The sequence below is a fragment of the Rhamphochromis longiceps genome, linkage group LG7 (genome assembly GCF_057381845.1).
Source record: "Rhamphochromis longiceps isolate RC_006_pf linkage group LG7, R_longiceps_female_GT1.1, whole genome shotgun sequence".
In the NCBI taxonomy this organism is placed as follows: domain Eukaryota; kingdom Metazoa; phylum Chordata; class Actinopteri; order Cichliformes; family Cichlidae; genus Rhamphochromis; species Rhamphochromis longiceps.
Window position 1 is genome coordinate 64,584,912 of NC_140563.1, and position 14,718 is coordinate 64,599,629.

At 38.0% G+C, this 14,718-nt stretch overlaps 1 protein-coding gene across 3 annotated transcripts in view; it reads left to right on the top strand.

Moving 5' to 3' along the window:
- Nucleotides 1-14,718, top strand: part of LOC146666687 (growth hormone-regulated TBC protein 1) — a 63,969-nt gene that overhangs the window by 27,502 nt on the left and 21,749 nt on the right. For all 3 annotated transcript variants that reach the window (XM_085414815.1, XM_085414816.1, XM_085414817.1), the window contains exons 11-12: nucleotides 11,700-11,801; nucleotides 13,536-13,648. In XM_085414815.1, coding sequence (XP_085270941.1) covers nucleotides 11,700-11,801; nucleotides 13,536-13,648 — 215 coding nt within the window. The remainder of the gene's footprint in view (nucleotides 1-11,699; nucleotides 11,802-13,535; nucleotides 13,649-14,718) is intronic.

Sequence of the window (14,718 nt, forward strand, 5' to 3'; positions counted from 1 at the left end):
AAAGTTTGTGACCTATTTATATATATTTAAAAAAAGAAAAATTAGTCTTGCACAACTACTGCAAGTGTCCAGATGAGAAGCTGTTTGAAAAGTTGCTTTGTGTTGTGCATTATGAATGATGTACATTGTTCTACAGTTCGTGACAACCACTTGAAAAATAGTTAAGGATCAGCCAATAGCTATAATCTCTCCACTGTATCCTGGGTCTAGTACAGTGCGTCCACTTGGCAGGACACGCTCAGCCAGAGTTTCAAAACATGTTTTCCGGTGTTTGTGTGTTTGCGTATATTGGTAAATAGTCTAAAGTCAACAGGATTTCCAAAGGGGTTATACGTAAAAGTAAAGAAATGACCTGTTTTGCAGATGTCTTTATGACTCTGCATTATTGTACATACTGTTTTCCACATCATTATCAACTTATTTTACACTGGTTGCAATTTCTTCTACTCTCTTGGCTTGATCTCTCTTGTAAAACACATTTTTAATGTCAGAATTCTACTTTTGTAATTAAAGAATATATATATAGTCTTGTTGTCAACAACTGATTGCAGCTTCTGCCTCATGACAGAAATGTTCTTTCTGGCTTAAAATGGCTAGATAGCATTCACAAGAGATATGTGTGACAAATATTTCATAGATTTTAGGCCAACAAGACATTCACTTTTTGCTCAGTGATCACTTTTTGGCACACCGGAACATGAACCCAGGAGGTGACCACCTCAACAGGCTCCTTTCAATGTGGAGGAGTAGCAGCTATACTCTGAACCCCTCCTGAATGACTGAACTCCTCACTCTGTTGCAAAGGGAATAGCCCATCCGTCCTTTGGAGAAAGTTAATTTCCACCGCTTGTGTCTGTGATCTCATTCTTTCACCTTTGTTATTTATTTATTTATTTATTTTCAATTTTTCTTTTTAAATCTTGCTAGCAAAAAGGTCAGGCTGAGATTAATATATTTATTGCCTTTCTCAACAGCAATCGGAGTTGCTAAAGTAAAATATTGTATAGAGATGTTTGAAGCCCTGTGATAGACTGACGACCTGTTCTGAGAGCACCCCGCCTCACCCTGTGATAGTTGGGATAGGCTCCAGTCCTCCCTCGAAACTGATAAGTAGAAGCGGAAGAGGATGTCACCTTTCTAACCTCCATTATCCCACCTACGACCTTTCAGTTGAGAATGCTTTCTAGTAAGCTTTTCTCCTAAGGCTTTGTTGTAATTGTCCTTCATCTTAATTTGTCTTTGGTAGTTCACTTGGAATGACACCTACTCAATCAGTCCATGATGTAATTCTCTATTAGCTGAATTTGTGTTGTAAGGCAGAAGAAGTTGGTCAGGGTAGTTGTTTTGGGTAGTCCTTTCAAAGTACACCTGTCTTTACCAGGAAATCTTTATTTCACTTAGTCTACTTACATTCCTCTCCTCTTCCTTTGCTTGATTGTCATTGGCATCATTGGAATTCCCTACCCAACAGCGAATCTCACCCAGTATTCTTTGCTAATTTTAAAAATGTTTTGAATTCATATAAATTCTTTTGCCTCCATTTTCACCACCACTTGTCTTTACATAGGGAAAAAAACACACCTCAAGAAAGCAGTGTAGCATTTGCAGTTTAACATAGTGCTCAAAACTAACACAATAAAATACAAAGTCACACAATAGCGCAAATTAACCAATCAAGGAAGTAGTAGCTTCCATATTTTCTAAGGTACAAAATGGTTTGTCACTGGAGTGGTCTACAGTTCCTTGGCCTCTCTGATGTCTTGCACTACAACATCTTTACTATTACATATGACCTCATTTATAATGGGGGCTATGTACTGTTATTTCAGTGTGCACTGTCCCAAAAAAAACCCTTGAAGAATCATTTAATTCTACCAATGGTATATGACATGAGACTGAAATTAAAAGCACAGCAAATCAACATATGACAGAATTAAAGAAATGGAAAATGTCATTTCTGTTCAAAATATCACTGACATAGTTGTTGGATTACTGATCTGTTCTGTTAATCAGTTTATAGGCTATCCAACTAATCTGTTTTATCATGTGCATAGTTTGTTTTAAGTTAAAGAATAGTTATATTGATATTGCATCTAAATATGTTTTCATAAGTTAGGAGTTGTCACAGAAAAAACACAAAGCAAGAGACTTTAACACAGCTTCCGTGTCCTCATGTCTCCTCATTAAATGAGACGCAGGCAGCTGGTTTGAAATTCTGCGCTTGTTTGCACACGGTCCTTAATTAGATGAAATTATGAGCCTTATTAATTATTTGTGATTTGTGTATAAATGTGTTGGATAATGGGATTAGAGGCTGCAGGTGGGAGAGGAGATAAGACTGTGCGAAGACAAAAGCTTATCTTTTTATAGGAAAGAAAGGAAAGCACTGCTGGCTCAGATCATACTGAGCCCCGGATACTTTCCTCCAGGGTTAGACCCTGAAGGTTTTCCTGCCTGGTTGCTTTCCTTTTCTCGAAGTATGTGTGTGTGTTCACATACTCCAACACAACATTGACCTATTCTGCTGTTACACCCTGTGGAGTCCCTCTGGCTATCCTGGCGTATGTGTGTATTGCTATATAATTGAGGTAAAAGGAGAAACGTGCTTGTGTGGGATCAAATAAGAGCAGGAAAGAAGCACTGTTTTGTGCTCATGCATGTGAATAAAGCACCTTTGTTTACATTGTGCTGGAACTTGGCTTTCAGGCTCGAGCAGAGAATTTGCCATCTTAATAATTAATGGATTGTCTTAATTATGTTTACTTCCGTTAAAATCTAGGGCATAATTTGTTAAAGGGGTTATTCATGTTTTGCATACACATACATTTGGGTCATCTCTTTTCTTGCCAAACAGTGTAAAATAGTTTTCTCTGCTGCACTATTTTAAAAATAGAAAATGCTAAAAAAAATAAACACACAACAAAAAACGGTAAAACAAACAGGATGTAAAATCGGCATTCATACTGACCCACAGAGAAATTGCAGGGTAGACCTGACTGTTGCCTCCATTATCACCAATCAAACTTACCTTTATCTGTGTTGGATAAAGGTGTTGTGTTAGACCAAGCTATTATCATGTCACAATGGCATGGCATTAATGTTGTGGGTTTAAATGAGCAGCATCACATTCTGTTTAGATTCTTTCATCTGTGTAGTTTGACAGTTGTAATTACATGTTAGAAAATAGATAAATGACTGCTTTGATTCTTTTCATGCACTTCCTCTTGTTTATTTTTTCAATGAGCACATCCTCCCCTTTTTCTCTCAGTCACTGTACTAAGAACATTAACAGTGTCAAAGCTAACATTTATCATATCCTGCCTTTTACTTGTTACTTATTACTCATGCATCTCAGCCTCTGGAGTTCTTGTTAGAACTTTAGCCCTTTGGGGATGAACTTTGACCTTGCAGTAAGGCTTAAGCCATATTAAGAGGCACACTTTGAATGACAGGGTGTGGTAGAGGTCAATACCCATGGGTCAAAGGGGATCAGGGCCAAACAGGCCCACTCCCATCCATTATGTCCTGTTTTCTCTCCCAATCCTCTTTGTCCAAGTTTCATCAGATTAAGTTGTTATAAAAGTTAGTTTCTTGTTTGCACAAGATAATTAACTTATTCCCTGAAGTTATTATCACGAGTTAATAACTTCTTCCTACAAGTTATCATCCCCAGACTTGTGGGGTCCACTGTCTCTTGTCCTATTTTGTTTTTTCCTCCAGTATTCTGGTTCTTACATAAGCTTTACCTTAAATGTAGTTTATGATTAGCTCAAGCTTAGTTCATGGTTAAACAGAACAGTTACAATTTTATTTCTAACTTATCCTCTCCTGTGAAACTCTTTCCTACTCTATTCAGCTTGTCCTCTCTCTTTCTCATTTTGCCTCCATCCTCCTCAGCCTTAGCCTTTTCTTTGCTGTTATTTTCCCTCCTCCCTTCTTCCTACCCTGCAACATCTATTCTCTTACTCCTGCCCTGTCATGGCCTCTATACTCTTAAGCCATTGATATACCAATACACTAAAGGGACTTTTCATTTCTTTGTCCACATTAGTGACTGAATCAGCGCATGCGAAGACCTTTTTGTTTTTGTTTTTTACCCAACTCCCCTGTCATCAGTTACTGACTGCTGTTTGCAGTTCTAACCACCGATTAATGCCAATAATAATGGAGCTTCTCCAGTCTGTCGGTTTCATGCACGCAAAGCGACAAACATTCAAAAACAAACCACAAGAATGATTTAGTTGCTGTCTCCTTTTTGAAAAATGACAACATACTGTCTGAGAAGAGATGATCTCCTCGGCTATTTAAGTGTTTTTGTAAGCCCAGACTGTTGTGACAAATAGAAGTGTAGGTGTATGTGTTTGTTTGCTCTCATGGAGCCTGATGCTTGATGATTGAGTCCTTTTGAGGCGTAATAGTTAAGAGGTTAAGATTAGATATTGTAAACACATTCAGGATTTAGGACATAACTCATAATGGGAGTTAAACAAGTTGAAGCATGTTTTGACTTAATCACTTCCCTGTTTAAGGTAAATTGCAGAAGGATATCAGGTGCCTATGATGCTGGATGTTTATTTACTATACATCATTTGATCATGCCAAGACTAACACTTGGCACTATCAAACACAATTTGTCAGCTAAAAGGAGCGTACAAGAGCAAAGGGAAGAAAACACAAAAAATAAATTCAAATGTAGGAACTGAAGCTTATAAGAACCTAAGAATTAGAAGTTAAACCCAAAACTCTGTAGAAACAGGGGCGTAGCTCAAATTGAATAAGAATAAATAAGAACTAATTCTCTAAATTACTATAATGAAAATGAAATGGGGTTCTAAGTCCTCAAGTAAGAAAAAAGGTCAAAACTCTGAGATCACAACATGTTTGAAAGGGTGACTGCCATCGGATGAAAGGAATGGTGCAGACAGCCAATCTGCCAATCACAGGCCTAAAATAATTTACTGATCTATGTTTCAAAATCTAACATCTTAACACAGAAAGTCTTCAGCAGGAAACAAAAGGTCTCATCTTAACTGAGTTAAATTATGATTAATTAAATGTTTAGAAACTAAATGTTTTAGTTTCTACACAAACTGTTCGTAAGGGTGAAGTTGAAGTGTGTTTTGTTGCATTTTCCTGAATATACTGGGTTTATTTTTAACCCCTTTATCTAATTTCCTCCTTCTGTCGTCCTCTTGCCTTTCTGTAGCCAAATGATAATTCTTTCCTACTGTACCCTAAGATACATGCAGACACACAAACCCAGTGAGTAACATGGCACAGCAGTTCATAGGAAACAGCCAGTTATTTCAGTACTTTCAAGACCTTAACGGTCATGTAAGTAAACTTTAAAATCAGTATTGTATTTAAACTAGATTTAAAATTGCTAATAATTAAGAACAATTTCTGATTTATAGTGGTGGCTTTTAAGAGTATGTCCAGAAAGGTCTTTTGTGAGTAGTAAAGGGGAGGGTCTGTGTTTCTTTCTTTAAGTGGACCGTGGCCTCTTTGTGGAAATCCCCTTTCTTTTTCTCATAGCCACAGACTTCAGAGATTATCTCAGTGTTCATTTGTCTTCGTCTTTCCTACTGTTTTTGTTCTCGTGTTTACCTTTTTGTCTGCCTTTTTTTTTTCTTTATTAGTATTAGCTGTATAGTTTTTTGTTTTGTTTTTTTTCTGCTTGCCATTGCTCTAGTCAGCCTATTTAAATAGAGCCTATGGAATACATTTCTAACTAAAATGTAAAATATTGAAGCTTTATTTACTTTTCTATAAGACTGACCAGAGGCAGACCTCTAAAATCAATCAGTTGTTCTTGGAGCCTTTTATTTAACCATCTTAAGAATTTAAGATGGTTAAATTCTGTTTTTATTTATTTATTTATTTATTTTTGTTACTTCAGCTAGCCTCTTCTTTTTTTTTCTTCTTCTTCTTCTTCTGGAGACTTCCCTCAAAGTTTAGGGCATTTAGAAGAATGCTTCTAAATAAAGGCTTTAAAATATTGATTTCTTCCTGTTAGAAGGGAGTTTTTCCTTCCCACTGTCGCCAAAGTGCTTGCTCATAGGGGAATCATATGATTGTTGGGTTTTTCTCTATATATTTTTGTAGGGTCTACCTTACAATATAATGCATTTAGGCAACCATTGTTGTGATTTGGCGCTGTATAAATAAAACTGAATTGAATTAATTTCAGGAATCAGCCAGAGACATAAAAGGACTACTTGTCCACTTGTTGCCAACCAGTAGCATACTAGAATTTTAGTGTCTTTACCAAAGCAAATATTTAGAGTAAAAAAAATTCTCATCTGTGTCCTTGTTGTCTGATTTATTAGTCTGCAGACTTAAGATTGATTAGTCATGTCTAGTAGGCTAAAATAACAAGAACTTTGTTAGGCCATCTATCTCATAAGAGATTATGCCCCTGGTTTAATGAGTATAACGTATGACGTGCTGAAGAATATCCACAGACATGTTTCCACTCGAGCAGGTTAATTCACAGTTGGGTGTTTTTTGTTTTACACTTAGTTAACTGTAATGTCCGCTCTGAATGCTAGAGTTGTTTTTCACTTCAAGCACACAGTGTCAGTGCTGTTAATGTATACTCAAAATGTAATTATATAATTTGAAATCAGTCATTTGACTGTGAAAATCAACAATCAGTTATTTGGTTCCACCCTGATTCTACGAGCCATTCGATCTCTACAACCACAGTGAGAGCTTGGGCCATAATTCTGGCCCTTGTCCACCTTAAAACATAGTTATCATCCTTCATATCTTGGTGCACACATGGATAATGTGTCTTCATGACGCATGAACCACCGCATTCTTTCTTTCTCTAATAAATAAACGGAAACGACTGAGGGTACCTTTAGCTTACAAATAAACTATTGTGAATGATGTGACTGATCAGTTGATTATAGGGCTGTTCGATATAACAATATATATCGGATGACGATATAAAAACATCTATCGTTTCATTTTACGCTATCGTTTGTTTCGTGGTGTCGCAAAATAAACTGTTTACGGCAATATTTTTTTCATCGTTTTGATGGTCACTGTAGTGACTATATTAATTTCTTAGTTCTCTCTTTCTTTTATATTTAATATAACCACACTACGGACGGACAAGCGCCTGTTTTTTATGCGTTGTGGTTAGCAACAACGACGGTAACAGCATCGCGTGTCTGCTTGTTTATGTTCCACATAAACCTTTCACAATAAAGCTCAAGATCCTGTTGAGACTTTCCAAAATAAACTGAATTACGTGAAAGAGCAGATTATTTACGGATGAGAAGTAAAAAAAGAGCCGTCAGGTGCTAAAAAATAAACCTTAGACTCAAACAGGCTTTTTCCCCGCAGCACGCCGTGTAATAAATACTCACAAAGAAAACGGCGGCCGTTACAACTTGTGTCTAAAAATGTATAGTTTCATACATCGGTTAAAACACTCAACTCCAGCTACATGACGTGCAGCTGGAAACACTTCCCGCAAGACTAGCTGCCCGAGATTCACAGAATTTACAGAAAATGTTACATTTTTGTGATTTATATCATTATCGGGACGATAGAATTCTTATATGGGGATATGAGATTTTGGTCATATCGCACAGCCCTAGTTGATTACTCACAATGCTGATTTAAATAAGAAATGATATTTTTCATCATGTCTTGTTTGTCCTGCAGGATTTTTTTTTTTTTTTTTTTTTTTTTCTTTTGCAAAATAAATTGGGTTGCACACTGCAGAATCTAAGGTCAGCAGTCTGTGTGTTTATTACATCACCAAACATATGAAAAGATTGCTTAGTAGACAGAAGTCCTGTCATTTACCCTCGGGTCATTATGTCACACTAGAATTTCCAATTTTCAAAAATGCTGGCTGACAGCTTTTCTGCTTACTACTCGTAGTAAAACCTTGTGTTTTCTGCGCTGACTCCCAGGTGTCACATGTCATTTCCAAACTTATTGCACAGATTAAAGAGAAAATGGAACATGGTAAACGTCAAACATGAACATGGCTCTGACTATTTGTCTCCATGTTTCTCGTCCTCTTCTGTGTTTCTTCCCTTAAGACATTTTGTGTGTCCATTACCACCCCTCCTTTTTGTAAATGATCAGCACTTCAAAGCCTCCATTGAGCAGTGTCAGTAAGCTCCCAGGCTGCAGGATCTGCTGAGCCCAGGCTTACATTAAAGCTTATCCAATCCCAGCTACAGGTGTGCTGCGCTGCCTGTTCCCAGGGGACAAGAGACGCTTCAAACACACCAAAACACAACCTTCAAAAGGCTGCGTGTCATCAGCAGTAATTCCTGAACACTGAGGAATCAGCAGAGTGCTCTGTCATCTGAAACTGACATTGAGAGAGTGAGAGAGAAGCAGAGAGAGTGTGGGCAGAAAAACACACTGTCATTCATACCTTCTCATTATATCCCTGAGTCACAGAGAAAGCCCGGAGCTGAGCTTTCCTACACTCACATTACCAACCGGTTGTGTGGGAGTTGGGATTTTGACCATATGTAGTAATAGCTGCAAGTAACCACATCACTATGTTTGTGTTGGTTTTGTATATTTGTCTTTCTGTTTGTGTATATACATGGATATGCATGTAGGTGTGTCTAAAAACAGACCTTGAGGCATGCTGTGGGCATGTGGGGATTGGAGGTGGAGGTTCTGGTGGGGGATCATTGTTCCTCCAAGGTGATGAAGGGAACACTCGTCTATACACTTAGCTATACATTGTAAAGAGATGTTCTAAACCTGGTTACATTGTATATCGATGATCTATAGTGAATTCAGGTCGTGCTTTGAAACTCTTCACAATTGTACATCTATTGTCCTGTAAATGTGAAGGTGATCTGAAAGTATATTATTTAATTTTTTTACTTGTTCAAAGTTTTCAATGTTTTCTTCTAACAAGGTTACAAAAAGCTGTTATGTCCTTCCCACTTTACTTTGAAAATGTTTTAGCTGTCTTTGCTGAGTCAAACGTGGGAAACTGTGAATGCCTTCTGTTCATCTGGACGTAGCGTTTTTGTCACTCATCCAAATGACTTTTTCAGTCGAATGCCTTATTAAGTTTGTCACCTTCCAGTTGGAATTTCTTGATAATCTCAGAATATTTTCATAGTGATCCCTGAAATGGAATCTGCCTCATCTTGAGCTGTTGTATCTCTGCGCGTAGCTTGAAGTTAAGTCTTAGCTAGTTTTAATTAAATAGATTTCCATTTGGCTTGATACTCAGGGATACCCCAATATACCATACATAACATAATATTCTTTTAGGTCGACCAACTCTGTTCTTTCCAAACTCTTCAGTTTTCAGGATCATAGCATCATGTTAACTAATGATATGGACTCAGCTTGTGAGTTTCAAAACAAGATCAGATTTTGGATGGTGGTTGTCTCCCAAATTTTGATCAGTCAGACCAAAAAACAAACGACACGAAGTTTTCACTGAAAGCTGCAGAGGTATCAGGCATTAATGCTCTCTTTGTAAGCTCGGACATATATTAGGAATAACTAAGATATTGCAGATCACAACGTAAGCGCAACATTACAAGTTTTCTCACATATCAGGTTTTTTTCTCCTTATAGCTAATTAATTTGTCCCTTTTTGTAGAGCCACTCAACACCACTCATTTACCTTACACCAGATCTTATTAGATTAGATTAGACCAAGTGCTGGGACATGAACTTTTCCCTAACCCTCTGGAGAGGCAGCTCCATTAATCTCTTGCAATTTGAGCCTGTGTCAGCCCTGTGATAGACTCTGGGCTTTTCCAGCCTGTAACCCACCTTTTCCTAAACATGTGCCAAGATACACTGCACACTCTTCTGACTCTTCTCAGTTTAAGGGAATAATTGATAGTGTTGATACATTGAACTGTATATTGTAAGGTTTGGTCTGATACTGGACAGTGTAGCTTTTGTCCTGTAATGCCTGCGTGTATTGTTTAAATCACTGAGGTTCTGTGAAAATGCCAACTGTTAGGTGGCAGCTCCAGTGAGGGTAGATGTGCTTCTAGGGTGAGTTTCAGCAATAAGTCAAACACACACAACCATTTGGAACTTCTAATTATAACACTGAGTCATACAGAAACTTTGAGTTGAGGTCACAGGTGTTCCTGAATCCATGGTTAGTTTTTATATACGTATGTTTAACTGTTTCAGCTCTATGATGTCACAGATAAAGTATATGTCAGAGACAACTATTTGTATTTGCTATTAAGTCATTCCTAATTTGTACCCATGCATACACACGACACAACAGCAGTGAACATACTTTCACGTTGTAATTTATTTTAAAGAGGCGATGAGCTAATGCCACATGTTCTCATCCTGTTAGTCTTTGGGTGGCTAACGGGAGACATGCTCTAACATGTCAGTGTTTTGAAGTTGGCATTTGGCTATGGAAGGTAACCTCTCCTTAACTGATGTCTGACAGTGATTGAGATGGATCGCAGGGAGGGAAGGAAGCAAAGAGAGACATGAGGCTACTGGAGAGAGCCATTGGCAATAAAAGGGGGGAGGAGGGTGTGTCTGGGAAATGGACTTGTTTTAACATCAAAGATAACTGTACTCAGGACCCAGAAAAGACCTTGCATTTGATTGGGACACACTGCGCTTTACCGTTGGCTCTTCCTGTTTGCCAGAAGCCTTATCCTTATAAATTAGAAGTCTAAACCACCATTCCCACCCACATGGCACAAACCTGAAATAAATTCAGCATCTCAGACCAAGTTGATATTTTAGAAGTGTTCATTCTGCAGATTCTTGCCACATGCTACAGGTTAAACCCAGTTACTGCAACCATACCACAGCTTTATCTGGCTAGTTCCCAAAATGAACACGAGAACAAGGCTTATTACCATATCATTATACAGCATCTCATTTGGAATTAATGGTTAAAATGTAACATTTCGTGATGCAATTTTGAATTTATTGTTCTCTTGGTGTCCAGGTTTTGTGGTAGCAAAGTGAGGCACAAATCATAATGCTTCCTCCACCATGCTTGACTGTTTGGGTTCAGTTCCTTTTTCCTCCAAGCCTAAACATATGCTTTACACCAAAAAGTATAATATAAAAAACATTTTAATCTGTCCAGACAACATTGTTTCAAGCATCTTCAAGTGTTTCTACGTTTGTTTGTTTTTTTTTCCATAAACTTAAGACATGGCAGTTTTTGGGTGTTTTTGGAGTGCTTAACATCATTCTTATTTTGTGTTTTACTGCTTAGACTTTAAGTAACCAGACTGTATGCTTTTACACACAGAGAGAGGTACCTTTTTATAACCCACACTTTCAGCCTCATCTCCTTAATTTGGAACACTTTACTCCAAGTACCTTCTGGAAGAGTCACCACAGAGATTCACTTACTTTCCCAGCTTGGAAGTGTGATTGATTAAACAATGTATTCAGTAAAGACACAATAATCCAACTACTGGAATAAACTAAAAAACACATACATTGGGTTGTATATAACTGTGACTTGGTTGCAAATCAGACAATTTTATGGTGAGTAATGAGTGCTGAAAATTCTGGTAGTTTTGGTAGATTTTGTGTGTATGTTTCATGTGTCGACAAAAAACCAACTGTAAAAAAAAAAAAAAAAAAAAAAAAAAAAAAAGACTTAAAGATTTCCTACTGTTTGCCTCTAATGTTGTAAACTAAACTATTGTGTCTAAAATTTGATGTGCTGTTTTTAGAACAAAGTGAAACTCGGGGCACACTGTCTGGTGAAGTCACAGAAGGAAAAGAGAAAGAAAATGTATCACCATCATCTGTGGGAGAAAAGACCACTGAGAAGGGTGAGTTTCTGTTGTTTGCCCTTATGTGCACAAATGTTCATGTGTTCATACATCATTGGTCTACATAATGTTTTGAAACCCTCACATCCATGTATTGAGCGGAAGTGCTGAAAGGGCCATACTAAAACAAGAAAAAAGAAGTCTAATTTAGTTGAGCTGGTTCAAAGTAGGGTAGAGCCATGCAAAACGTATGACAAGTAGAAACTTGTCTAATAGTTCCATTTAAGCCACAGTACTGTTGCAAGACAATCCTCTCTAATATTTTAGCTAAACTGCTTGTCATCAGTTTGCTTAAGGAATTAAGGCCTCAATTGTAGAGGAGAGACTCCACAGTGAACTACAGTAAACATCATCTTCACTGCAGCTGGGTTAGCCGCTTTTTTGTCGAAACACTGAGGCTGCTTTGGCTAAATTTTGTAATACTTTATATCACACACATGCTCCTACATATTTTACAGTCAGCATACATCTATTTTAGTTAGAAATGCAAGTGAAGTGTTGTCGAGCACAGCCAGCATTCCTGCTGAGTTTTCACTAATAACAGCCTCCTTAACACAGTAACCTCACAGGCTTCCTATAATGTGAAAATTGGCTACTGAAGGCGAGAAAAAGAATTACTGGTTGGCAAAGGTCACTTCAGCCTGTTTGTTTCACACAAGTCACAACAGTGGTTGATGGTGACATAATCACTGGCCCCAACGACCCAGCAGCTGGCCAATCAGCTTGCCAGACAGTAAGCTGATTTTTTTTTTTTTATTGATTTTTTTTTTTACTCTGGGCTGCTGATCATGTCAAACTTTGAAATACCTTATTGGAACAGTCACTGGTCTGTAACAACGAAAAGTTCCTGTCCCAGGCATTTGAGCCCCAGGTCTTCTGAGTAATTCAAGTTAACACATTTTACAAGATGAACGGAAATCACACAGCTGTCTTCAAAGTTGAACCTTACTAGTAGGCTAAGGCTCATAAACATAGCTGGTACATTGTTAAAATGTGATGGATGCTTTTTTTCAAAATCGTGCTTCTGGATTTTAAAGTCAAAAATGTTACAAGAATATTAGGATGTTAAGGTTTTCACAGGTTTTCTTCTAGCACAGCTTGATGACAGAAAGATTTCAAACTGCTAAATTAATGCTCACTTTCTGATGTCCTGTTGAAATGGTATACTATATCAGGGTCTCCTTTCAGTACATTGTGAAAAATTATCACAGTCCTTTAATCACTTGCATAAACATGAGATGCATCTACAGAGTCTTTGACTGTGATTGTATGCATCAGTGTGCCTGCACACAAACATGGACAGTACACTTTATAAGTGAGTCTTTGTGTTCACAGCTTGCCTAAGCAGGCAGATTCTGCCCCCTGAGTAAATATGGGAAGCTACTGATAACATTCATTTGTGTATAGCAAGGACGCATACACACACCAAAACACACACAGTACACACACGGGCATTTTAGTAGGGGCAGCTCTGTCATGGAATGATAACTTATTTTGTTACTCCAGCATGCTTTGCCTACAGCACTATCTGTACTGTGTACCTGAGATTTTGTTAGTGTTGTGTTCAATATCCGAGTTGAATAAAATGTATTACAGCAGATTTACACCATCTTAAATGACATTCCCTGTTTTACAGAGCCAGGAAGCAAAAGGCAATAGTTCTTCTGAATGAAAGATCTAGGAATTTCTTCCAAGCAGAATGAGAGATTCTTGTGTTGTATTTTTTGCCTACAGTCACACTTCCAGGTGCTGTAAATATACTGACACGGGTGATGCGCCTGGCTCAACGGCACCTTTTGGACCCAATGGGGCGACAGCGGGTCGAAAAAAAGAGTTCACAAACACAGGTAGGGCTGCCACAAACGATGATTTTGATAGTCGACTAGTCACCGATTATTTTTGTGATTAGTCGACTAATCAGATCATCATCCATTGGACGTAAAACTACAGCTTATTGCACCAGCAGCATCTGCTCTTATATAACTATCATTAGCTTACAGCTTTAAGTGTTTAAGGTCTGTGCTAACTAAAAATAAAGACAAGATGATAGTTTATTAAATTTTAATGAAATTTGCAGATTGTTTCGGTGAAGTTTAATAAACTCCTTGCTATCTAAAATATAACAGGACACTGGAGTATATTCTGGAGCATCTCACACTTCTGATAATCAGCTGTCTGCTTGACGTTTATTCAGCTGTGTAAAAACTATAACTTTAATCTCAGACAAACTGATTTACTCAGGAACAAATAAAATACTAAAAAAAAAAGCCAAACAATAACATTTTAAGTTATCTAAGTGACTCATATATATTTAACCTGAGTAGCGAAAGACGGCGGTGGGTTTGAAAACGATTTGCGGGGAGTCCGGTGTTCTCACGGCGCTAGTGAGCCTAGCCCCCGGCTAGCTAACGAGCTAGTGGGTAACAGATGTCTCCGAAAACGTCGGAGCGCTTTTGAAAATATGTGGTGTCCTGATAAACTGAGCAGATATTTGAGGTTTACACAGCTACATTCTCGCCTGAAAATATGTTAAACGTTTATTTTGTGACCCAGAAAGAATAATAAGAATAATATTAAAACTAACTAGCTGCCGCCATTGTTGGAAACTGCGCTGGGCCGCGCTATGAATTCTGGGACACAGCTGCTTCTTCTTCTTCTTCTTCGGGGTTTAACGGCAGCTGACATCCTTGTACATGCAATGCTGCCATCTTCTGTTTCAGTCCGTTATTACACTCTTAAATCCTGCCACTTATTCCTGCGTCTTTTGTGATCTTACAAAGCTTCAAACGAAGCGTCGACTATTAAATCAGTCGTCGACGATTTTGATAGTCGACGTAATCGTGACTATTCGACAAATCGTGGCAGCCCTAAACACAGGCAGCACCCAGACAGCAGAGTCCTGCAACTGGACGCTTTT